Here is a 25,562-nt window from a genome sequence, read left to right on the forward strand (position 1 = left end):
ATGGAACCAGTAGGGAGGTGGTGGGCTCTCCCACCCTAGAGGCCTTCAAGAGGCAGCTGGACAACCATCTGTCAGGGATGCTTTAGGGTGGATTCCTGCACTGAGCGGGGAGTTGGACTCAATGGCCTTATAGGCCCCTTCCAACTCTACTATTCTATGATTCTAAGTGTATGTCATTTTGTGCGTTTGTGCGTATTAATCAGAAAAACTATCAGCAACTGTACTTGGTTGGCACTTTATCAAAAGTTTGAAGTGCCTCAGCCTAGGATGAATGGAAAATACGGTGCTATAACATCATTCTTCAAGTAGGGATTCCTTACTTGCTGAATAAGTTCAGACATGCTCATGCTTAATCCTGCATCCATTCTCCCACAACGGCTAGCCAAATACTTCGAGGAATTCCACAAGCGCAACATGAGGGCAATAGGGCTGACACAACGAGTAGCCATTTACAGACATTTTACAACGCCTGAAAGGTAATACTTTGCGGGGGTGTACAGTAGATGTAGCGTATACCTCTTGTTTTGATTTAGGGGTAAGAAAAAAAATGTGCTTCAGCTATCAGAAGTTTGGGAAACACCAGCGAAGACAGAAGGCATTACCTTCAGGGTCCGTATGATCCGGAAGGCCGTTCCGCGTGGAGTGGGACAGCATGGGGAAGGCCACGGAGTCCGCCGAGCACAGCGCGAGACGCAGTTTCTTCTTTGCATCCCTGCAGGAAACAAAGGATTCTCATTTGTGCCTTGTGGGGCATTTATCCTAGGAAGGCAGGATATGAATGGCAAAATAAAAAAATAATAATATAAGCAGTGCCTAAAGAAGAAGAAGAAAGCATCACCGGTCAGTCAATTATGGAGACGTGAACATTTTCTACGTCTAATAAAAAAATCTACCTTTTCCCCCTGCCATCCCAACAAGGATGAACGTTACCTTCCGAGCAACGTGTTGGCATACTGTTTTGTAAGGTTTGCACCCGGATCCTCCCAGCACAGCTGCAAGAACACATCGGGAGAGGAGAAGGGTGTTGTAGGAGCGGAGCGTTCCTGGCCCAAAGGACCAGTGCAAGTCAGTAGTCCTCAGGGAGAGGGAAGAACTTGGAAAATGCGTAGGCGATTCCCTTTACTGTCTTGCATGCCAGAGGGTATCTAAGCAGAGTTTGCATAGGCAAGGAAAGATACTCAGCAGAGACCTAAGTCCCTCACCCCCTGCAATACACACACACTTCCTTTCCCAGGCTCTCTCGGTGGAGGCTGGTGGCTTCAATGTCAGCTCCTTAAGAGTTCTGACTGAAACCCGGAACGAAGTCACCACTTCCTCTGACATCACATCCACCAGCCTCCACGGGTCTCTCTCTCTCTCTCTCTCTCTCTCCACTCACAAGTCTTTTTGTGGGGTTTATTTGGGGTTTATTTATTAGCAGGTGGCTACTAGGAGGAGGGCTTTCTCCGCTGTGGCACTCCGGCTGTGGAACGAGCTCCCCAGAGAGGCCCGCCTGGCGCCTACACTGTACTCCTTTCGTCGCCAGCTGAAGACTTTTTTATTCTCTCAGTAGTTTAACACTTAATTTTAACTTACATTTAAATTTTACTGTTCTAATTCTGTATTTTAATCTTGTATCAGTTTCTGGTGCGTGGTTTTTATCCTGGTTGTGCTTTTTATACTGTATTTTGTATTTGTGTTTTTAGACTGTGGGTTGTTTTATTATGGTTTTAATTTTTGGGAAGCGCCCAGAGCGCTTCGGCTATTGGGCAGTATAAAAATGTAATAAATAAATAAATAAATAAATATTTGGGGGTATTTGGGGTTTATTTATTATCACTGCTCCGTTTGCGTCCCACTTTTGTATCCAAAGAGCTCTTCCCTCCAATTTCATTCTCACAATGAAAGGTAGGATCGTCTTAAAGTGCGTGACCAATCCAAGCTTCGTGGCTGAGCGGGGATTTGAACTGGGTTCCCCAACCCTCGTCTGACATTCTGTCCCCTAGAAAGGAGGGCCGGGGGGGGGGGGTGTCTTCCCCAATGCAAAATTCTCAGCCCACGTTTGGATCTCTCCTTCCTCCCAAGTTAGAGCGACCGGATTTAAAAGAGGACAGGGAAACTGCAGCTTTAACTGTTGTGATGAAGAGGAAATTTCACCAGGTTTACCATGTAAACAAATGACCCCTGCTGAAATTCCCTTTTCTATGCAACCGTTAAAGATACAGGAGCTCTGTCCTCCTTTTCATAGGGTCACCCTATCCCAAGTCCCTTTCCTCTGACTTCACATCCCTCAACCATACACGGTTCCGTTACCTGTAGGAGAAGGCGGAATCTTGGGGCTGTGCTGCTTGACTGGCGGAATCCGGGAGGTCATCCGCAGACATGTTCTGCAAGTTGTCGTCCCGTGGGGAGTCATGGATGCTTTCGCTGTCTCCGATGGCATCTAAACACAGCCCAGCAAAGGAGCTTTGAGCAATTAGCGCCTCTCCCGTTATCGACAGGTAGCGGCTGTGCTTTCCCCCCTGCTCGCGAGAACCGGGGCGGGTTGGGCCAAAGGGTACAGGCAAACGCACCTGTGCTATCATAGCTCACAACAGCAGCCTCATTGGGGCTGGTCCGCTTAATCGCATTCCTATACTTGTCCAGGATGTCTTCTGCCGCCTGGGCCTGGGCGCTGAGCCTCGGGCCGGATTCATCTGAAATGTCAAGCAGAAGAAAACATCACAGGTATTAACCTGTTTCGGTCTCCCGCAGGTGGTTTAAATGCTAAAGGCATCATGCGCTGGGTGGAGTCATGCAGCAGCTACCGACAGGGTCTCACCAAGCCTGCAGAGAGGCCATTTCACTTTCCCCTGAATCAGCTGTGTGGGGAAGATGGCTGCAGAAACACAGAGTTGAGGAAAGAGCGTTTATTTACAAGATTTATCGCCCGCTTCAGACACGCAAAGCGGTTTACAATCAAATAACGTTCGGAACAGAATTTCTGGTGCAAATGGGTACTTTGAACCTCTTCATATATCTGTCAGTGCCCCCCATTTAAGTGTTTCTTCTCTCTGAAAGTACACGCTAATACATTTTAGTCCAGCCGGGGAGTTTTCCAATCTCAAAATGTGGGGCTTTGTTTTCTTGCTTTTTTTAAAAAAAAAAACCAAGAAAGTAAACTGGATTCAATTCCTTATTGAGCTGCGTGAAACGGACCATCACAGAGATGGAACTCAGATATAATGATGCCAGGGATGGTCAAACTCTGAATCAGTACTCTGAATCCGTTTCGTAAAAGTTTGGAGCACATTAGCTAGCAAAACACGGAAGAACACACTTAGCTCTTAGAAATGTTGATAACTCTGGCTGATATACTCAGAGACATTTCCCAACAGGAAGAGCAACACACACACACACACACAGACACACAGAGAGAGAGCTAAACATGTGGTTAGAGGACTCAAATGCTGGGAAACGTGAGCTTCTTAGCTAGATCACTAGACCAACAGTAACACACTCTGGGTGAAGGAAATCCAATTCTTCCTTCTGTTGTTCCCCGCCTCGATCCAAGTGGAGAGGCGGGTAAGAAATAAATTATTATTATTATTAGGGCCAGTTTAGAATCAGCAGAATCAAGCCATACAGCAATTTCTCAACTGTTCTACTTTGGGCTGCAGGGGGACAAGAATTGCATGACTGAATGCCTACCTCTGGGGGTGAGGGGAACTTCAAGCTCCCTTCACGAAGAAAACTAGCACGTTAGCAGGAAGGGTTTAACGCAGCCCTGCAAATAACCCTCTGAGAAATACCGACCTGCAAACAATTTTACTAGCCTCTTAATTTATTTATTTTATTTATTACATTTATATACCGCCCCACAGCCGAAGCTCTCTGGGCGGTTCACAAAAGTTAAAACAGTAAGCATTAAAAAGTATACAACATTTAAAAACCATCAGAAACATTAAAACAACAGTATAAAAAACATCAGTAAGAAGTTCGAACGCTGTGTTTTCATCCATTTCGCTCCACAACCTATTGGCTGCTTATTTATACTGGGCAGATGGTTAAATTCAAGTCTGGTTTATCAGAGTTATCCCTAACATGCAATTTCGCTCTTTGCAGGGGGCATCTCTCTCTCACTCACACAAACTACCCATTCCAGAGTGATTCAATACAAAAAGAGCTTTTACTATTTGATTTCTACCAATTGGCCCCAAGCTGTTTTCAGGTGACAAAGATAGATAGATCCTATTCTGTATCCCTGATCGATATTGTTAAAGCCCTCGAGGGTTTCATTTACATGTTGTTTTAGTAAACAGTGTTATAAAACTGTCTGACTAGTCAAATCTGATTCAATGAGAAACCTGGAAACCAACTCAGGGTCTAAATATGTTCAGGTGGGATGGCAGCAGTCAGAATAAACTACAGACCTTGAAGCGAGCCATATCTATCGGGCACAAAGTCGTCTTTGTCCTTGTCTTGTTTTTCTTTTTTTCTAAACGCGATTGGAGCTGGGAATTCAGAGGGAAAAGGCACGTTTCAGCATATCTGAATTCAAAACAGGAATTTCCTGACAGCTCAGTTACTACAAAAGGGACACACCTCACCATAACGGAAGAAAGCAGGAGCCCGGGATTTAAAGAGCCGGGTGTATGTATGTTTTATGCAACGCTGGGAGGAAAAATCACTTTTCAAAGTCGCTCAACCAAATTAAGATAAAATAACTGGAGGAGTTTATACAAGTATCAAAAATGGGCAGGTATGCAGGTATTACAAAACTCAGCTGTTTGGACACTTGTTTACTCAGTTTGCTGCTGCCTTGCATTCCACCCCCCAACTTCCAGCTACTGTAGCAGATATCCAGGGTAGGTTTTCTCAAACCCCAAAACACATGCAAGTCCAAAGTTTATACAAATAGTAAAGATTGCTTTCTGCATTCCTGAAACCCCAACCCCACCTTCTTTGGCATCAGCTTCTAAATGAAGCGTTTCCCCCCACCCAGATAACCCTCTACGGAAGCTTTAGGTGTTCAAAACTTCTCAGATTACCATATTTGAACTGAACAAACCAGCAGGACTAGGGTCTCAAGTGACTTTACGTTGTTATTACTGAAATAACTGCTCACGTTGTCCCCTCCGTGCACCCAGGGGGGCTTTGAGGGGCCCTCCTGAATACAGCAAGCTGCTTTTAAAACAGGAGGGGAGGTTCAAATACGGTTTGACGCACAGCATGGGATTCCGCTGTTCAAAGGCCAAACTCTCCTCCTGCATAGATAAAATCCTTGAACATTTTTCTGCCAGTCCATCAGAGTCCATGATGTTATTATTTTTTTTCCAAAGGGCGTGATAAAAGAATTTCAACTAACTCACACTAACTGAAGTAAGAAGATCGAGATATATAAAACGTCACCTTTGGGCATCGCTGAAACAAAACGCTTCCTCCACCATGGTTTGTTCCGGTCAGATTTCTCATCATCGCTGTCCTTCCGGTCCTCGGCCTGTTGAGGAGAAACACGCCGGGTTAGATCCAAACTTAACAGTGGAATCCTATGCGTGTCTACTCAGAACTCCCGTGGAATTCAGTGGGGTTAAAGCGTGTATAGAATTGCAGTCTAAGTTAACGAACTCAATGAATTCAATGGGGCCGACTTCTGAGTAGACACAAATAAAATTAATTGCACCGAAAGTTCCCAAGGAAGCTTAACTAACTTAAGTCTGGCCCGGCCTCTGGTTGTTGTTATTATTATTATTATATTTATTTGTATCCTGCTTTTTGCCCAGTACTGGGCCTCAAGGCGGCCTTACAAAATTTAAAACATATACATTTTTAAACCTATGAAAAAAATATATACAATAAATGACTTTTAAAAAATACAATATTAAAACATAAACTTTACAAGTTCTTAACATAGACGGAGGGCCAGATTATTCTCCAAAGGCCTGCTTGAACAAAAAAGTTTTCGCCTGCTTCCGAAAGCCCATCAAGGAGGGAGCCAGCCTAGCTTCCCTGGGAAGAGAGTTCCAGAGCACTGGAGCAGCCACCGAGAAGGCCCTGTCCCATGTTCCCACCAGGCGGGCCTGTGAAGATGGTGGGACTGAAAGAAGGGCTTCTCCAGAAGATCTCAAAGCATGGGCAGGCTCATAAGGGTGAATACGGTCTTTCGGATAACCTGGACCCGAGCCATATAGGGCTTTATAGGTCGTAACCAGCACCTTGAATTGTGCCCGGAAACAGACTGGAAGCCAACGGAGCTGTTTTAAACAGGGGAGTTGTCTGCTTCTTTGCTTCTTCAAACTGTGCTGTGTTTGCAACTCTAGGAACATGTCCAGCACAAAAGCGATCAAGCATCCTAAATTTTGTGAGAGACAGCGCCCCCCCCTCCCCTCCCAATACTGAAAATAATTACATGATAGTGGGCTGCTCTACAGATTTCTATGCAGGTCTAAAGGGATGATGGTGGCCTTTCTCTTTCCCATCAGCTCACCCAGAAAGAAGGATGGAAAAAGGGCTGGAAGGGAAAGGCAACCCTGCCTCATCTTTCCACAGCAACAGTAGCTTCCTCCTCTCCCTATAGGGACAACCTGGCGGATTAAGAGGAGGGCCGTGTGTACCTTGCGCTACAAAAAACAACAACCCACAGAACGCTGAGACAAGGAAAGCTGAATACTGTGCCTGGTGTTAAAACCTGCAAATGTGTGCATCCTCTTATTTTGCATAGTGCAGTTTGATTTGAAAGGGGGGTGAGGAACTGAAGTGGCTTGAAGACCCACACTGCCCGCACATGTTCAAAGGCTTCATCTTGGTTAGGCCTCATCTTGAGTATTGCGTCCAGTTCTGGGCAACGCACTTCAAGAAGGAGGCAGACAAGCTGGAGGGGGTTCAGAGGAGGGCAGCCAGGATGATCAGGGGTCTGGAAACAAAGCCCTATGAGGAGGGACTGAAAGAACCGGGCATGTTTAGCCTGGAGAAGGGAAGATTGAGGAGAGGCATGGTAGCACTCTTCAAATACTTGAAAGGTTGTCCCACAGAGGAGGGCCAGGATCTCTTCTCGATCCTCCCAGAGTGCAGGACACGGAATAATGAGCTCAAGTGACAGGAAGCCAGATTCCGGCTGGACATCAGGAAAAACTTCCTGACTGTTAGAGCAGTACGACAATGGAACCAGTTACCTAGGGAGGTGGTGGGGTCTCCCACACTCGAGGCCTTCAAGAGGCAGCTGGACAGCCATCTGTCAGGGATGCTTTAGGGTGGATTCCTGCACTGAACGGGGGGGGGGGGAGGGGGTTGGACTCAATGGCCTTATAGGCCCCTTCCAACTCCACTATTCTGTGATTCTATGATAGGTAGCTTTATATGGGTTAGAAGCTTGATTTAAAAAAACAAAACGGAGATTCTTAGGAAGCAGAATTCTTCAGCCAACACCATATCCTGCGGCTTTGCTGATCTCCTACGGAACTGTGACATGCAAGCCTCTGTGGCTCACTCGAGAGACTTGGCCCTGGTGACATCCCAAGCCTCGCCGCGATAGAGGCCCAAAGCGCCAGACTTTTTAGAAACGCAGCCGACTCCAAACTGATGCACAATTCAGCTGTACTTATTTGAGAAAGCTGCCCTGAAGAGACCCGGCGTGCCTTACCTCTCCTCTGCAGAAATCTTTGCTCGGAGAAGAGGAAGAGGACTGTGGGGCCATACTCAAAGCGGCTCCCCCCACGCCTACGCCAGGCGCAGCAAGGTCCCGGTCCTCATTGCCGGCTCTCCTGTTCCAACCGGGGTCGCTCATTGGCCTCCGAGCTGATGACACGATGTCGGAGCTCCTGCTCCGGACGAGCCTTTCGGGATAGGAGTAGCGCTGCTTGAACGCCTCGGCGTCGAGGAGGGTGGCGGTGTGGGAGCCGAAGTTGGGCAGCCGCGCGTCGTTGCCTCCCAGGGCCCCTTCCAGGATCGGGGGATCCGGCGGGGGGTGCGAAGGCCTCGCGTAGTGCACCTTAGGCCTCACCACTGCTGGAGAAGAGGCCGGCGTTAGGGTCATGCCGCCGCTGGAGGTGAAATGAAACACTCGGGGGGGTGGGGGGGGTGGCAGCCGTGCAGGGAGCGGCCCACACTCTGCGAGATTACCTTCATGAGAAGACAAGGGGTCGAACATGGCAAGCAAGGAGTCCACCTGAGAAGGGGGAGAGGTCAGCTGGCTGGCACCTGAAATACGGAGAAGCGGCTCAGATAGCGGCACGGGCGTCTTTGCGAAGAGGCGGCACGGAGAGTCCTAGAACCCCCTCGGGCTCGGAAATTCCCAGAGGCGCCTCGTCCAGCACACCCGGCGCGCATCCCCAAACATTTCAGTAGTCCTGTGGGCCTTGAGGAACCCAATTCAAAAGGTAGACCCACCTCCCAACGAAATCCACAAGTTGTTTCAGTGGCTAGGAGGCCGACTGCTCTTTAATATTTGCCGAAAGAGAAAGGAAACCCCAGATAACGAGTGAGCAACAAGGCCAAAAGGCAAAGGGGTGGAACCAAGAGTTGTGTGTCCGAAAGGATTTATTATTGCCGACGTGTTTCAGACTCGATTTATTCTGAAACGCGTCGGCAATAATGAATCCTTTCGGACACACAACTCCTGGTTCCACCCCTTTGCCTTTTGGCTTTGCTGCTCACTCGTTTAATATTTGCCATCTGTATTCTTATATAGGTTTGCTTTTTCTTCATTGAAACTATTGGCCTCCTTGTGGGGGGGACTTAATTCTAGAGCCGGAAGGCAGGATCGAAATATTGTAATCTATAGTAATGAAAGAGGGTGGTGTGTTTCTACCTATCAAGAGCCATAGCTCTAAGACAGTGAAAGATACCTGGAACTTGACATACGGGGGACCCTAGAGGCGTGAAACTTGGATTATTTGGTTTTTTAAATGTGTTAATTTTAATTCATTCAAATGTGTCTGTGCTTGAAGTCTGCAGTACCCCTGTCAGTCACGAGGTGGCAGACTGCCCTAACCAGTGCATAGCTGTAGAATCAATGCAGAGATCTTCACCTGCGCTCCCGTCCCCCTAGGCTGTAGGGCAGCACCCACCCACCCCCCAAAATGGAGCAGGCAGACCCCTCCCTCAGGGGGTTATGTGGTGCACCACGGCAGGGGCCGTGCCGTGGGGTACCAGTGGGCGTGGCTGCGTTCAGACAGGGCGGGCAAACGGTGTCCAACTCTGACAGCTGTATCGGTTTTCTTGAAGGCTTTGCTGTATCAACCAAGCTAAGGGCTACTTTCAATCTGTGTTAAGCCAGGTCCATTACATAAGCAAGTAAAAAGGAGGAGGAGGAGGAGATGGAAGGAGGAGGAGGAGGAAGAAGAAGGAGGAGGAAGAGGAGGAAGAATAAAAAGGAGGAGGAGAAGTAGGAAGAAGAAGTAGAAGAAGGAGGAGGAGGAGGAGGAGGAAGAAGGAGGAGGAGGAAGAAGGAGGAGGAGGAAGAATAAGAAGAAGGAGGAGGAGGAGGAAGAATAAGGAGGAGGAGGAGGGCAGTCAAGTAGAGACTGAATGAGCTGTAATAGAAAGCCTGACCCCTCGGGGCGGGAGTGTCCCAGAATTGCCTAGCCAAGTTGGGCTTCAAGCCTGAAAGCAAAAACCATCCAAAGAGTGTTACCAAAAACCCCTGTAACTAATGCCCTTTTCTAGCACATATACGCCTTACCCAGAATCTACTTCCTACGCTTAGAGGTGGTTGGTGGGTGGAGAGGACAAAGAAGAAGAAAAAGCCGGTCCACCTGGCCAGAATGTTATGTCTGTTTGTAGGAGGAGGTGGTCTAGGATTCTGCACAAAGGAGAAATCTGGGGGGGGGGGGGGTACAAGCTTGGAGAGGGTCTACACTCAGTGGCTTTTCTACACTTCACCTCTATCTGCATTATTATTACTACTACGCTGCTGGCTGGGGCATTCTGGGAGCATTCTGGGAGATGCAGTCCAACACATCTGGAGCGCCCCAGGTTGAGAAAGGCTGTGTTAGACAAACACTCCCCAGACAGTATAGCTAGCAGCGGGGGGTGTGTGTGTGTTATAGGGGTTATGGTTAAATATACCTGGTGAGCTCCAGGTATGGGGAAGGCTGGGTTAGATATTCAAGGCGCTGACAAACCCACCGTGACTTGGTCATGCCTCCTCTTACCGTGAGCGGTTTCATCCATATCAGGGCTGGTTACTGAATCTTTCCCACCAAAGTCAGAGCTGCACTCAGACCGCAGGTCTTCGATCTTGTTGGGGATGTCTTCAGAAGTTGCACTGATACCTTGCGGAGAGCAATAAAGATCTCATTGAGAGGGACGGCACCGCGCCGGGCCTGCGGGCGTTTGCTACCGTTTTCTTTACTGATTGTACAGAGCAGAGGTGGGTGTTCAATGTGAAATAATTTATTATGAATTGCTTTATACTTCATTAACATCCAACACAATTGAGATAGCATAAGCGTTAAGTGCCCACGCATCTCAACTTGCGTTGACTGTTAATGCCGGGACAAAGCAGGGAATACGCACACATGCCTCGTTTCCAAAACATTCACCAGCTTTTCAATGCTGCCATGTATCTCACATCAACCCAGGTTCCTCAGCATAAGAGGCAGCTTCATCTGATGAATCACAGAGTCATAGAATAGTAGAGTTGGAAGGGGCCTCTAAGGCCATCAAGTCCAATCCCCTCCTCAATGCAGGAATCCACCCTATGCGGCAGGGTCTTGCTATTTACTGTTTTACTCTGTACAGCACCATGTACATTGATGGTGCTATATAAATAAATAATAATAATAATAATAATAATAATAATCCCTGACAGAGGGCTGTCCAGCTGCCTCTTGAAGGCCTCTAGGGTGGGAGAGCCCACCACCTCCGTAAGTCTTTGGTTCCACTGTCGTACTGCTCTAACAGTCAGAAAGTTTTTCCTGATGTCCAGCTGGAATCTGGCTTTCTGTCACTGGAGCCCATTATTTTGTATTCTGCAGTCTGGGATGACCGAGAAGAGATCCTGGCCCTCCTCTGTGTGACAACCTTTTAAGTATTTGAAAAGTGCTCTCATGTCTCCCCTCCATCTTCTCTTCTCCAGGCTAAACAGGCCCAGTTCTCTCAGTCTCTCTTTATAGGGCTTCGTTTCCAGACCCCTGATCATCTTTTTCCCTGGAAACCGGACTCACCTGATACAACGCTGAGGCCTGGCGTACTGGGGCGAGAGCTGACCTCCCTGACTTCCGTGTCGTCAGAGGTGCTCCCGACGCCCGAGCAGCTCTCCAGCTCCTGCAGCCTTTCCTCCTGTTTTAGGTCCGGGGCTTCTAAAGAAAGATTTGGGGAAGGCAGAGGGAGAGAGAGGAACACAACACACAGCTCACCGCCTTGATACCGAGTTCTCGTAACTTAAAACCATGCCCAGATGAATTGTTCCTCCCCTCAAGGCAATTTACAATACAATCATATGAAAAATAAAATCCAAACAAAACTTGTGAAGCACATATGGTCCAATAAAGCCGGGAGGCCTTTTCAAATCAAGAGCAGCATTAACCGGTGAAACCAGGACAAATAAAAGAAAGGGCTTCTGCACACAGCGCAGAGTAAAGTTGTGGAACTCATTGCCACAAGATGGAGGGATGGCCACCCATTTGGATGGCTTTAAAAGGGGGTTGGGTCAATAACTGGAGGCGAAGGCTATCCATGGCTACTAGCCCTGATGGTTGTGTGCTATCTTCAGTATCAGAGGCAGTAAGCCTGTGTGCACCGGTTGCTGGGGAACATGGGTGGGAAGGTGCTGTTGCACCATGTACCGCTTTATCGTCCCTGGCCGATGGCTGGTTGGCCACTGTGCAAACAGAGTGCTGGACTAGATGGACCCTCGGTCTGACGTTCTTAACCATGGGAGAACAGTTTTGTGTTTAGCAAATAACTAAAGGCCAAATAATGAGGGAGCCAACCCAATTACAGTCAGATTCCTACAGGAGGATTCGGTCTTTTGGACACGCTGGTCCCAAGCTGTTTAGGAAAGAAACAGCACCTTGAATTGGGCCTGGGGAAAAACTGGGAGCCAGTGCAGTGGATTTAAAACTGACCCAATAAGGCCTACAAAGCTCACACCAGAAAGCCATCTGGCTGCGATTTTCTGAACGCTCTTCAAGGACAGCCCCACGGAGAGCCCACTGCAGTAATCTAAACAGGAGATGGCTAAGGCATAGATCACCGTGGCCAGATCCACCTTCTCCAAGAAGGGGCGCAGCCGGGTCACTGTCCAAAGCTGAGGAAAGGTGCGCTTAGCCTCAGCAGCTGACTATCCAGGAGCGACAATGGGTCCAGATGCAACCCGGAGTTGGGACCATGCAGGCGTTCAGAGAGAGAGAGAGAGAGAGAGATCCAGGCACAAGGAGGAACATGGGGAGACGGTCGAGGGAGCAAGAGAGCATCTGTGTTCGGACAACACAATAGTCAATGGTGGGCTAATAGTCAACTCCATGGTTGATTATCAAGGGGGTACTTCCCACACGACATGACCATAATCAACCGTTGTGTGGATTAAGGCCAGCGTGGAGTTGAATAATAGTCAACTCTGTGCTTGATTGACACATCCCCCGCCCTCTCTCCCCCACCCCAGTCTTCCCACTGGTATCCCGCCATTGTGAGTTTTGCTGGATGGACTACAGTGGTATCCGCCGCTTTGGTCGCTGACCAACCGTGTGCGACGAAATAGTCAACAGTGCCCAACCCATGACACGATAACCAACGGTTGTTCAAATAATCAACTCTGCACAGCGTTGGTTATCTGCGTCGGTTAATTCGGCCGAATAACCAACCGTGGTGTGAAAAGTCCCGACAGACGACTCAATAACCCACTGTTGACTATTTAACCCACCGCTGGTTATCGTGTCGTCCGAACCCAGTCACCTACAGAGGCTGAGGATGGTGGAACTGAAGAATTAGGGGTCACGGGCAAGAATATAAGAGACAAGGGCCAAAAAATGTAAGCGTGGGAGAAGTCTAAAGAAGGCCTTGTTGGACATGCAATAGATTCAAGAGGGCTGGGTTCTTTCACAACTCCAACCCTGCGTGCAGGACAGATGCAGAAAACCTGCGACCTTGATTCTAACCTGAATCGCTTGGTAACACTTCAACACTCCAAGCTTCACTCGTGGTTTCGGAAATGGTAGAACCCGTGCAGGGGTCGAAGAGGACCGATCCTGAGCCGGGCAAGCAAAGCAAAGTCCCCAGCATATTCTCTGCAGCAGCACCTGCGGAAGCAACCCCGAGATGGTCAAAAGCACGCAGGTAGCCAAAGGGAACCACAGCTCTCCTTCCACCGCTCCCGGCTTCAAGAACCGAAATGCGTTTATGCCTGCAAAGGCAACAAAGAGAGGCTTATATATCCTGAGATATTAAAACCTGTAGATTGAGGGTTCAGGTCCGGACAGGCTGAAGGCAAATGTGAGCCAGACTTGAAAACAGGGGTAGGAAACCGTTTTTGGTCTGCGGGGATGTTTTTCCCAGCTTAAAACGTGCCTGCAGGCATCACCACAAAGTCCTCTAGGACATACCCAGGAGTGCTGGGGAGCACGACGTTGCTGGCCCCCGCCTTAAAGCACGCCGGCAACTTTCAAAACCCAGAGACAAGATGCAGCCCCACCCACCCACTTCACAGAAAGCCCTGTGGCTTTTCGTCGCTTCAACGAGAGGATCGGCTACCCGCAATCTCCTGCAAACGGTCCTCGTCGATATTTGGATCGAAGTCGCTTCCGAGGACATCGGTGCTCCAAGTCTCGCTCACGGTTTCCGAGATGTCCCGGTCCTCTGTCAGCCCCATCATGTCGCGAATCTCGAATTTGCGGAGTTTGTCGTCGAGGTTGTCCTGAGTCGTGGCTGTCACAAGAGACGACTTCGATTAAAACGCCGCCCATCCTTACGTCCTTGTTCAGGGGTGTGTGCATATTTGTTTTGCGTGTGCGTGTGGGGAGGTCAGGGAAAGGGGGGCGATCCCAGGGGCACAGAGCGATGAGATCGGGAAAGCTGCCTTACCCAGTTTTCTACGCTTCCCCCAGCCTCCTTCCCTCCCACTCGGAAGTTCCGCAGTAGACAGATGAAACAGCCCATTTAGTGGAAATGCAGGGCGGCCAGAGCATGGAGGCTGATGACACCCAAATATATTTCTCTATGCCTTCAATAACAGCATCAGCTAAGGATAGTGTGTCTCCTCTGAGTGAATGCTTGGAGGCGGCAATGGGCTGGATGAGGAAAAACAAACTGAAGCTGAATCCAGACGAAACAGAGGTGCTTGCTGTCAAGGGCTCTGATCTAGGTTTGGAGGTGTGTCAGCCAGTTCTGGATGGGGCTACACTCCCCATGAAAGACTGTGTTCGCAGCTTGGGGGTGCTCCTGGATCCGTCGCTCCAAATGACAGCCCAGATGGATGCGACAGCCAGGAGTGCCTACTATCAGCTTCGGCTGATACGCCAGCTGCGCCCCTTCCTAGAGTCAGAAGACCTAAAGACGGTTGTGCACGTGCTGGTAACCCCAAGGCTTGACTTCTGCAATGCGCTCTACATAGGGTTACCATTGTACCTAGTTCGGAAACTTCAACTAGTTCAAAATATGGCAGCCAGGTTGGTCACCGGTACGTCTAGGGGTGAGCATATTACCCCAACATTAAAATCACTCCACTGGCTGCCAATTAGTTTCCTGGCAAAGTACAAAGTGTTGGTCGTTACCTTTAAAGCCCTACATGGTTTGGGTCCAGGCTACCTGCGGGATCGCCTTCTCCCACTCAGTCCGCCCCACACACTCAGTTCCTCTGGGGTGAACTTACTTCAGTCAGCTAAAACTAGGCTGACATCAGTTTCCCAGAGGACCTTTTCTTCTGTCGCCCCCAGATTGTGGAACGGCCTGCCGGAGGAGATTCGTAAAATTAACTCTCTTAAGGCAGCTTTAAAGACTAGCCTTTTCTGGCAGGCCTACCCAGATCAATGTAAAAGCAAGAATTTTTAAGATGTGTTGATTCCTGTTCTAATGTTGTTCCCCGCCTCGATCCAAAGGGAGAGGCGGGTAAGAAATAAATTTTATTATTTTTATTATTAGGATACTCGGCAGCTTCCGACATCGGGGGGGGGTGCCAACCATCTCCGTAGGATTGCGTCCTGATTTCAGCCGCTTCAAGAGGCCATCGTCCTTGGGAAGCCTTTCCCCCTCAGCACTGACCTTTCCCCCTCCAGCACTGACCTTGCTCATGCTCCAACAGCTGCAGTGCTTCCACGCCATTGCTTCCTGAAGGGCCTGCGCCTAGCTCCGACACGGATTCCCCTTCCAAATCCAGCGACGAGACAGAATTAGAGCGGTTTGAAGGGCCTGTCAGAAAGAGATTGCGCCGTTCTAGTTTGATCGCCCAGCGGGAAGAGCGCGAGAAAGGAAATTCAGGGAAGAGCAGAAGTCACTAGGCAAAGGAGAGCACACACGTACACGCACACACACACACAGAGATGCACGCTAAGTCGTTTTCAACACGTACTGGCCGATGGAATGAGCGGCTATCACAACTTTTACAACAGCGGCCATGAAAAAAACACGCCAGCAAAAAGGAACAGAAGCTCCTGTTTCAAAACACTGTCTCACAGACAAGAAACTAAAGCGACCCTTCACCTTCAGATATGCCTTCCAGATTATCACTGCAGAGGGAAAAGCGCAAGGTTTTATCAGGTTTACCGTGGAGTTTGGTTTCATCGACAGGGACATCTCCTTGCCCTCCATCAGCAAGCTGCATGTTTAAAACCTAGTAGGGCAGGGGGCAGAGAAAGTAAGAGAGGAAAACAAATCAGCGCGTGTGCTTTTCCCCAAATGGCAGCTGAGAAACATTGACTACAAATCGTAATTCCTTTACAGCCTGCATCTACAATCAAACCCCAAACGGATCAGGAGTACAGGGGAGAAAGATGGAGAAATGAATCCTCGAGTTGCCGGGGAGGCGTGACGGCGGTACTTCGTAGCATTTACTTAAAGAGTCTCAGTGATGAGAAGGCGTTGTACTGAATACAGAAATGATCGCTGGCCTACTCAAGGCGCCTACTTCCTGAGAACACAACCATTGGTTTGCCGGAGCAGACAAAGGGCAGGATCCAACAGGAGGCTTGCCTGCGCAGCCAGGCCCACCAGTCGCGACCCACACGCGTCTCCTCCCACTTGTGGCTGTGATACAGAATTCCACAGCAGCCTCTGTGCTAGAGGCAACGGCCTGTGTGACAGAGAACTGCTTCCAGCCACACAGGCTTAAAACAGCCACACGGTCCCATACCTCATTTTCTGACATCATTCCAGGAGTAATTTGGGGTCCGGTCCCAAGAGAAATAACCAAGACCTCTTCCGGCTGAACTTCTTGTATCGTCTCCTGAGAGAGTCCTTCGTGGTCCGTGTGCTGGTCCACTTGAATATTCGAACGGCTCTTGCTACGGGTAGCTGGAACATTTTTTTAAAAAGCAATCATTGTTTTATAGAGGATTCTTGACGTTCTTTTGCATTGTTAAAGCGGAGCCAAACGCACACTCTAGGGCGAAGTGTGTAGCACATGCATACAGGCAAAAAGGATGAGGCGGGGCTGTGCTAAACGGGCGCTATGCCACTGTGAAAGTACGTAAGACCGCAAGTATCTAGCGCACCATGCTTCTCCAAGAAGAGGCATGGGAAATCCTTCACTGCACACATTCTCTCTGGCTACAGGCCACTGAGCACACTAGTTCCTATGTCTTACAGACCTGATGAAGGTCCGAGGGCCAGGAGCGTTAGGCACGAATTGGGCAGAAGAAAGAAAGTTGCCCAGTGAGGCCTGTCACATCTCAGTGCTGCAGGGACAAGAGAAAATACACTTGCTAAAATCCCCTCTAGGCGACACACTCCCATGCGTCATTATCGCTTAATAGCATGAATTTATTTTATTATCTGCACCTAAGGTCTACACTGCTTTATCGTCCTAATTCTGCAACACGGCTGTCATCTGAGGAGCAGAAGCAGTAAAAGACATCGAACCACTTCCTAACTTTTCTTACTATTAACCATCTCCAACACAGGCAGGAGAAAGAGTAGCTCCAAGGGGGGAAAAAATCTACTTTTCTTTGAGTAAAGAGGTGGAGGGACTCTCTCTTTCCTTTCCAGCGGTTCTTGGACTACACCTCCCATCTTTGGCCATGCCCGCCGGCACTGATAAGGGCTGAAGTCCAGCAGTATCTGGAGGGCCACAGGTTCCTCAAGATACTGAACCTGCCTCATGGTGGATGGAAAAGCATTTCCCCAGAATCTGCTGGATTACTGGAGGACAACCAGTAGAGAGAAAACCCTCAGGAACACCCAGAAAACGGGAAGGTGGGCTTGGACGTCTTTCGTGGAGTCACCAGCCGGCTCCCCGATATTATTACTAAACCCATCCCTAGATATAAGCAATAAAGTGGCCAATATGCCTTTACAACTTGCGCTATTTCTTATGTCAACTGTAGCAGCGGCACGAGGGAGACAAGGCTGTTCCTTTCATGGCAAGGGAAAGAACAGTGATTCTGGCAGCCGTTCAGGTGCTGCTGTTTGAACAACTCCACTGCCAAAACCACAGCGTTAAAAGAATAAGGGCCCTGGATAGTATCTAAATGCACACAAGGGAATGTACTGAGCCCCTAACAGCCAAGCCTAAAAGTTCTTGCCGGGGGGGTGGGGGGGATAGAGACTTTTGAGCCGCATTAAAATAAAGAAGCTCTTTTCACCAAATCGTGATGCATAAGAGGACAAATGAGCAAAGTTGGAATGGAACATAAAATGCTTTACACATAGACACACACACAGAGAAACCCACAGAGCTGGTCTTGTTTAGGCAGACTTCTGAGTACGTAACAGAACAAAACATACTATGAAATTTCAAGCGCAATGCATTATTGCTGGACTTCCCAGAGAATGGTAGCTCTCCAAAACTTGCAGCTTAGAGCAACTAAAAGCCAGTTTACACAGATCAGCGGAATTAAGTGGTACCTCCCACCCACCTCTGCCCACCCTTGGACTGGGCCCCCTGTGAGAAAAATCCCCGTATGTAGAAAGGTAACATACAACAGGCTGAACCCCTCCTCCACATGCTAGTTTTCTAGGTGTAGGGAGTTTGTTCACCTATCCAACCCCATCCATCTGTAGCCTAAAGTGGTACAACCCAGGAAAAAATTGTTCACTTGAGTTTGCCAACTGTACAAACTGGCCGAAAGCACAGCTGGTCATTGCAACAGAGAAGTTAAACAGCTTTATCCAAAGGAGTCTGTTTTGAGAAGTTCTTTATAAGTTAAAAAGTGGATCCTACACTTCTCTAAATAAACGTCCGGAGAACTGGCTGCCATTGAAAATAAAGTGGGAAGAGAAAAATCTGGTCATACAAGTGGTATAAATGGATATGTACGTGCCCAGACCCTTAGGTCACCTTGGAGATCCTTCTCTGGCTACCCCCACCAAATGAGGTAGCTAAAAGATTATTATGGAACACCCTCCCTAAGGAGGCCTGCCTGGGGCCCACACAGTTATCTTCCCAGCCCAGGCATTTTAGAATCCAGACTTCACAGTACAAATTTGCTGGAATGGCTGCACACATATATATATATATATATATATATATATATATTACATTTCTATACCGCCCAACAGCCAAAGCTGTCTGGGCGGTTCGCAAAATATATCTTTTTATTGTATTTCCTCTGCTGATTATTCACACACACACACACACACACACACACACACCATTGTGAACTGTTTTTATTCTTCTATCACGTAACCCACCCAGGGGATATTTTGTCATTGGGCAAGCTAAACCTATAATAAATATAAATAATGTTTCTTCCCAGGTGAAGAAAACGTGCCACCAGGACAGCTGCTCCGTGAATTTGCCCCTGATGCTACACAAGGAGCTGAAATTGGGTGGGTGGGTGGGTGTTAATCGCGACAGCCTGACTTGTGTAGGGAATAGGCAACTTTGGTCAGGTCCGGGGACCCTCCATTTTGGGTTTTTAAAAAAGGCACGAGGAGGGTTACAGTGGGCAGTACTGGTTCATGAGCTGTATGTTACTCACTCTTGGCACTGGGGAATGCATGAGATTGTAGACGAACATTCCACATCCACTCAGAATTCCAGAGTACCAACCCAATGCCCCCATCCAGCCTTCTTTTTTCTCCTCTTGCAGCAATTATAGAACCAAAAACAAGGCTTAGAGGCAGAGTTTATCATGCACTAACTCCAACGGTACGATTCTCTAGCTATCGAGAAACACACACAAAGTTTTTAGGAAACAGGACCCAAGCTTTTGAATTGAGCCAAAGAAGGTGTCTCTAAAAACAGCAGCTGGAGACGTGAACATGCATGCAAAGCGTGGCCCTTGTAGAGAGACATTAATGAGGAGGAAAGAGGGAAGAATCCCGTTACCCACCAAATGGGGTTACTAGATTTATGTGAGCTGTCAGGTTGGTGGCGGATGTGTCCCAGGCAGTGATGGCTGCCAGCTGTTGTCCTGAGTTGATAGCATTAAACAGAAACAGAAGTCAAGCCGTGGGGTGAGAGAAAACACGGATCAGTAGTAAAAAATCAATACATGCGCACAGAGTTCACTGGAGAAACGGGCGACTCGGGAATATTGGAGTCTGGAAGAGATCTGGCTTTACAACCATTCAGGCTGTGAGCAGGGCGGCCTATAAGCTGCAATTCTGCACAAGTGCAGAGAATCCAGAGAATAGGGCTGGTCCAGAAACCAGACACACTTGCAAACATGGGGTCTGAGATCAGGAAAGATCTCAGACGCGAGAAGGGTTGCAGAATACAATTTCCTGTGGACATGGCGGGAGAAAACCAGCTCCCCGGGTCATCCATTGCCCTTCTCCCTGAGCAGCAGAATAACTTGTGCAATCGACCAATGTTGATTATGTATTATTCAGTGCAGAGTACAAATAACCCTGAGCTTATACAAAGGGATAGGATCAATGGAGCACACCACCAAAGCCATTTTCTTAATGGCCAGTTCTAAAAATGGGAGGTTTGCTATGACAGGCTGTACCGTCCATCAGCCACAGAAAAATCAGTATTTTTATAAAGCAAATACAGCATCAGGAACAGGAAGTCGAGATAATACACTTTTTTGCTTTTTAGGATTTGGAAACAAAACAACACGTCTGAAGCCGTTGAGAGCCCAGCGTGATGCGGTTGACATGGGCCCGACTCACACATAACGACAATTCACGGCTTGTTTAACCCATGAATTGTCGTGGCTGTGCGAGAGTGAGCGAGCTGCCTCCCACTTTGCATCCGGTTTGATCAACAACCCAGGAACCCATTGGTTTGTTGTTGGGGTTAGGATTCTGGGTTGTTTGTCCCTCAACAACCCAGAGTTCCAGGTCCGTGCATCACATCAAACAATGATGAAACCGGATTCAAAGTGGGAGCGGCAAACAAGCAGCGTGTTCATTTGCTCTGGGGCAGCCCTGACTAATTGTGGGTTGTTTAACCCATAGTTAGTCATTACATGAGAACCAAGCCATTGGCACGCAAGTCAAGGTGGGGAAGGTTTCTAGAACCGTCACATTTGAAAACCGAAAGGGAAAGGTGTCATGTCTTTTAGATTGTGAGCCTGTGGGCAGGGACTGCCAAGAAATACTTTTGTGAGCCGCCGTGAGAGCCATTTTTGGCTGAATGGCGGCATTAAAAAATGCTTAAATAAATAAATAAATAAATAAATTTCTCACCTATAGGCAGACGATTCTTTTTGTTAGCCGGCGTGGTTGCTGGAGAGAGCTGTGGGGTGTTGTAGGGCGTCATTTCCAAACTGCTGCTTTTCCCTGGCTTGTTCTGAGGTAAGTTTAACAGTAGGTTTTCCAGAGCCATCCGGTCTTCCTTCAGCTGGTCACTGGACATGACATTCCGCATAAAGCCGACCTAGGTATTATTAAAAAGCAGTAGAAGTTATTACTAAAATGTAGAAAGCAAAGTAGACTCCCCCCTCTCTCACACACAAACACATATGGTCACCCCGAATTGTCTCTTTCGGCAACCCGCAAGAGTTTAGATGTTTACCAGGGCAGTGAGTTGGCCGTATGTCATGTAAATCACAGTTCTGCTTAGCCCTTCCAAAAGGTTAACGGAGGACATGGGAGGAGTTTCTACCGCCCTCCCGCTGATGACGACGTCCAAGAATGCGGCCACACAACCCTGCAAGAAAAGGGGGACAAGAAAGCCATTTCAATACAGGCACCTCAGGGAGAGACCTGTCCGGTGCTAATGGAGGGACGGCAGCTTCACTTCCAACTTCACGCACAAAGCAAGGCAAGAAGGCCTGGCAAATAATTTTTCGAAGGTAAAGAAGGAAACATGAAAACTGCCAAAGCTCATTTCTTAAACGCAAGCGTGTTGCAATTCATCTGCCTTTAATCACATCTGCTGGTGGTGAGAGATTATGGGGATGGATCCAGAAACTACCTTCTGCGAGAGGAAGGCACGTTTCACAAGTGGAAGGGCTCCATTCATGGAAGGTCCCAAATTTGGGGGGGATCCCCTCTCCCACACACACCACAGCTCACCCCGTCCAACAGGGTCTCCGGGCCATGCAGGGTTTTCAGGAGGGTGGAAGGGTTGTCGTGAGAAGGAGGCCAGGGAAGTTCACTCCTGCCAGTACGGTTGATCGAGCTTAAATCCGGATCCAACCCTCCATCTACAAATTGCCTGAAGTTGCCATGTGCTTACTCACATCCCTTTCCGGACCATGCCAACAGTCTTTTCACGGGTATCCCATCAAGGTTACCCAGGGGGTGAAAACGTCAAGCATACACAGAGATACACATGTTATAGTCTGGGTTCTTACTTTGTCGAATTTAGCCAGGTTGCTCTTCGTGCGGGGGTCTCCTTCCTCAGAACCGGTCATGGCCAGCTGCTGCAAAAGTCTGCCAACCTACGATGGGAAACCAGTCGAACACAGGATGTGATGCCACCACTCACAATAAGAAAGCACCACACGCACGCACCACCAAAGTGAAGTGGAGTGAAAAAGGACTATTCGTGCTCAGCCCACCCAAGTTTTAAACTTGGCATGCCTCTTCCCCCCCCAACCCTCGCAGGAATTAAAGTATTTTGTACAGGACTTAAGGACAAAAGAAGCGCCCTGCTGGATCAGACCAAGGGTCCATCTGGTCCCACACTCTGTTCACACAGTGGCCAACCAGCTGTCGGCCAGGGACCAATAAAACAGGACATGGTGCAACAGCACCCTCCCACCCATGTTCCCCGGCAACTGGTGCACACAGGCTTACTGCCTCGAATACTGGAGGTAGCACACAACCATCAGGGCTACTAGCCATGGAAAGCCTTTGCCTCCAGGAACTTATCCAACCCCCTTTTGAAGCCATCCAGATTGGTGGCCATCACCATATCCTGTGGTAACTATGCGCCATGAGAAGAAATCCTTCCTTTTATTTGTCCTGGATCTCCCACCCGTCAGCTTCCTGGGATGACCCCATTGGGTTCTAGTATTTTGAGAGAGGGAGAGAAATGTCTCCCTGTCCGCATTCTCCACACCATGCATAATTTTGCACACCTCTATCGTGTCTCCCCTTACCCTCCTCTTCTCCAAGCTAAACAATCCCAGTTGATGTCACCTTCCCTCGTAGGGGAGACGCTCCAGCCCCTTAATCATTTTAGTTGCCTCTTTTCTGCACTTTTCCCAGCTCTATAATATCCTTTTTTTCGGTGCGGTGACCGGAACTATACACAGTACTCTAAGTGTGGTCGCACCATAGATTTGTATAAGGGCAGTGCTGTGTAGAGCTTCTACCACCACCCCTCTAAAGACATGTGACACCACCTATCAACTCGAAGAGTTTGTTATTTGGCTGCTCTCGCATTTTAGCTGCAGGAACGTTGTATTGCTATTTGCTCTTACTCAATATTGTTCTCAGAACTTGGAATGTCTCCACGACCTATTGCTCTACTAAGCGAGCCATCACTGGACGATCTGAATGTTGTTTGATAAACTAGCCCGTGTATATTTCATGGACGCTGAAGGAATAGGCTCAGAGGGTTCTGTGTGGTTTTCACATAAACGCAGAGTGAACATTTGGCAATAAATCTCACATGTAGATTCGCTTGGCACCTACATTGTTTCCTTTCCGTCACCAGCTGAAGACCTTTTTTAAAATTTTCTCAGTATTTTAACACCTAATTTAACTTAAATTTAAACTTTGCTGTTTTAAGCTCATATTTTAACCTACATTAATTGCTGCGTGGTTTCATTCGGGTTGCGCTTTTTATATTGTATTTTGTATTTTTATGCTCTTCGTGGTTTTAATTTTTGTGAACCGCCCAGAGAGCTTCGGCTATTGGGCAGTATAAAAATGTAATAAATAAATAAATAAATAAATAAATAAATTCAGAACAATCTCAGCTTTTATTATCTAAAGTGGGGATGAGCCGAAAGGCCACCAGGTAGGGGAGGCTGCTGAAAGAATTTTTCCTCTCTCTCTCTTCCCTCCCCATTCCTTGTTGTGGTGTCTTGTAGAATTGTTTATACATTTTTTATTATTATTTATTTTATTTCATTTCTATACCGCCCAATAGTCGAAGCTCTCTAGGCTGTTTGCAAAAAAAAAACCTTAAAAATCAGTGGTTTGCTTTTGGGGAAGGGGTGTGTGTGATTAATTTATTTGTTCAGCTTTTTCACCAGTTTCATTCAGCCTTAGCCATTTTTAGATGTAATGCTTGCATGACTTTAACAAACAAAATTAAAATGTGCAACTGCATGGCATGTCCTGTACAACCCCACAACGTGGAAGTTTGGACGCCAGAAACAGGGTTCCTGGCAGGCTTTTCCCCTTCTTGCCCTCCAAACAGCCACCGCCCCCCATGCATAAAAAGCTCCTGCCGGCCTTTTCCATATTCCCCATCTCCAGATTGAAATCTTAACTCTACCCATTCCACAGATGGGCAAATGAGGGCCAAAAGCGATACAGCTACCAGCAACGTGTCTACGCTGCCGCTTCAAACGTGTTCAGTCCCTCATGTCTCACTCACTCACATACACATACACACACACACACACACAGAGCATTCGCCTGGATCGGCCCCAAGGCTCCTCCACGGTGAACGGCAGCCGAACCTTTTTGACTGAAGAGCAGCCTAAAAACACTCCAGATAAATAAAATAAGGAGGTTATACCTGCATCAGGTTAAACCTCGCCACTTCATTGATCGGGGCATCAGAAATAATCCCGTACTGTTCTGGATTGACCACTGCCGGGCAAATGAAGCAGGTCAAGAGAAGGTCGGTGCACATGGCTCTCACTTCCCCAACGTCCAGCCTGTCCACGCACGACAGCGTTTTGTACATCTGCGACACAATCCAGCGCAAGCTGTGCGGGAAGCAGTAGGTGTTCTGCTTGAGGTAGCTGATGAACTTGTTCACCAGGGCCACCAGCTTGGCCTCGTTCGAGTCCACCATCTCCTGGACTTTTTGCCGGAACTTTTCGGTGCCCTTCTCGCCGAAGAGCTTCTCCTGCTGGGCGGGCGAGAAGCGTTCGATCAGTTTGTTGGGGTCAGTTTCCAGGTGGTCTTCGTCCTCGACCAGCAGCTGCATGATGGGCTCGTGCAAAGTGGCGGTGAGGAAGAGCTTGGCTGAGAACAGCCCCTCGGAAAAGAGCTTGAAGAGGATGCTGAAGGCGCACGTCCCTCTCCGCAGGAGCCGCCTGGGGTTATCGCTCTCCTTGAGTTCGAACTCAATCAAGTAACGCAAGACCTGGAGGAGGTAGCTTTCATCTTCCGGCATGATGCAGTTGCCGTAGATGGAGGTAAAGACCATATGAATGATGCTCTGCGTGTTCTCCTGGTTGAGCTTCTCTCCAGCAACCAGGCAGGAAGCGATGAGACGGGGGTTCTCGCGCAGCCTGTTGAGGAATTCCCCGTAGGCCGTCTCTTGAAACCCCAACTGCTTATATCCATCCACGAACTGCGTGTCCTCCAAGACCTTGGCATGCTGGCAGCACTCAGCTGGGGAAGCTTCAGCACTAAACAATGAATACAGACAAAGCAGTGGAAGTCATTTGGAACAACCACATCCGAAACGCTGGGTTCTTAAAGTTTGCGACAGTGAACGTTGCCAAAACCAAGGGAAAGAGAATCATCTAAGCTTGACCGAGTGTGACCTGACATGCAAGCACGCACGCGATCCTCTGAACAATAGGACACCCAAAGCCCTGTCTATGAAGATGGGCCACCGAGACACAGCTAGGTCTTCCCAGTGGGCTATAATACACTCCTTGCCAGAGGGCTACCCTACACTCCCAAATGTTCCATTTTTATTGATGTACGAGCCATCAGAACAGGCTTCACACGGGTTGGAATAGCCCTTCATTTCATAAGTGATGGTTTCAAGCAAGTTACAAAGCTGTCAGAGTGATAGTCACATCGTGCCTGCCCATTCTGAGTGAACCTACGCCCGCTGGCACGGCCCCTGCCACGGCACACCCCTATAGCCCTTCAAGGGAGGCGTCTGTCCAAGATTTCCAGTGCCTCTTGACCTCCAATGACTTCAAACTTTATTGACTGCAAAGTTATGTGCTGGTTACGGACATCTGCCC

At 48.3% G+C, this 25,562-nt stretch overlaps 1 protein-coding gene across 6 annotated transcripts in view; it reads right to left on the reverse strand.

Moving 5' to 3' along the window:
• The window catches only part of GAPVD1 (GTPase activating protein and VPS9 domains 1), a 49,986-nt gene that overhangs the window by 9,293 nt on the left and 15,131 nt on the right, over positions 1 to 25,562 (reverse strand). The window contains exons 4-23 of one of the 6 annotated variants that reach the window (XM_063144534.1): positions 24,146 to 24,989; positions 21,801 to 21,887; positions 21,017 to 21,151; positions 20,689 to 20,878; positions 19,383 to 19,463; positions 16,241 to 16,401; positions 15,592 to 15,721; positions 15,175 to 15,300; positions 13,648 to 13,821; positions 13,056 to 13,196; positions 11,124 to 11,258; positions 10,110 to 10,229; positions 8,077 to 8,154; positions 7,598 to 7,959; positions 5,371 to 5,458; positions 4,392 to 4,472; positions 2,801 to 2,857; positions 2,553 to 2,675; positions 2,293 to 2,422; positions 603 to 712 (exon numbers count right to left, since the gene is read on the reverse strand). In XM_063144534.1, coding sequence (XP_063000604.1) covers positions 603 to 712; positions 2,293 to 2,422; positions 2,553 to 2,675; positions 2,801 to 2,857; positions 4,392 to 4,472; positions 5,371 to 5,458; positions 7,598 to 7,959; positions 8,077 to 8,154; positions 10,110 to 10,229; positions 11,124 to 11,258; positions 13,056 to 13,196; positions 13,648 to 13,821; positions 15,175 to 15,300; positions 15,592 to 15,721; positions 16,241 to 16,401; positions 19,383 to 19,463; positions 20,689 to 20,878; positions 21,017 to 21,151; positions 21,801 to 21,887; positions 24,146 to 24,989 — 3,353 coding nt within the window. Of the gene's footprint in view, positions 1 to 602; positions 713 to 2,292; positions 2,423 to 2,552; positions 2,676 to 2,800; positions 2,858 to 4,391; positions 4,473 to 5,370; positions 5,459 to 7,597; positions 7,963 to 8,076; positions 8,155 to 10,109; positions 10,230 to 11,123; positions 11,259 to 13,055; positions 13,197 to 13,647; positions 13,822 to 15,174; positions 15,301 to 15,591; positions 15,722 to 16,240; positions 16,402 to 19,382; positions 19,464 to 20,688; positions 20,879 to 21,016; positions 21,152 to 21,800; positions 21,888 to 24,145; positions 24,990 to 25,562 lie in introns of all 6 variants that reach the window. The other 5 variants (XM_063144536.1, XM_063144535.1, XM_063144539.1 and 2 more) reach the window with 5 other exon arrangements.

Source organism: Elgaria multicarinata, chromosome 19 (genome assembly GCF_023053635.1).
Source record: "Elgaria multicarinata webbii isolate HBS135686 ecotype San Diego chromosome 19, rElgMul1.1.pri, whole genome shotgun sequence".
In the NCBI taxonomy this organism is placed as follows: domain Eukaryota; kingdom Metazoa; phylum Chordata; class Lepidosauria; order Squamata; family Anguidae; genus Elgaria; species Elgaria multicarinata.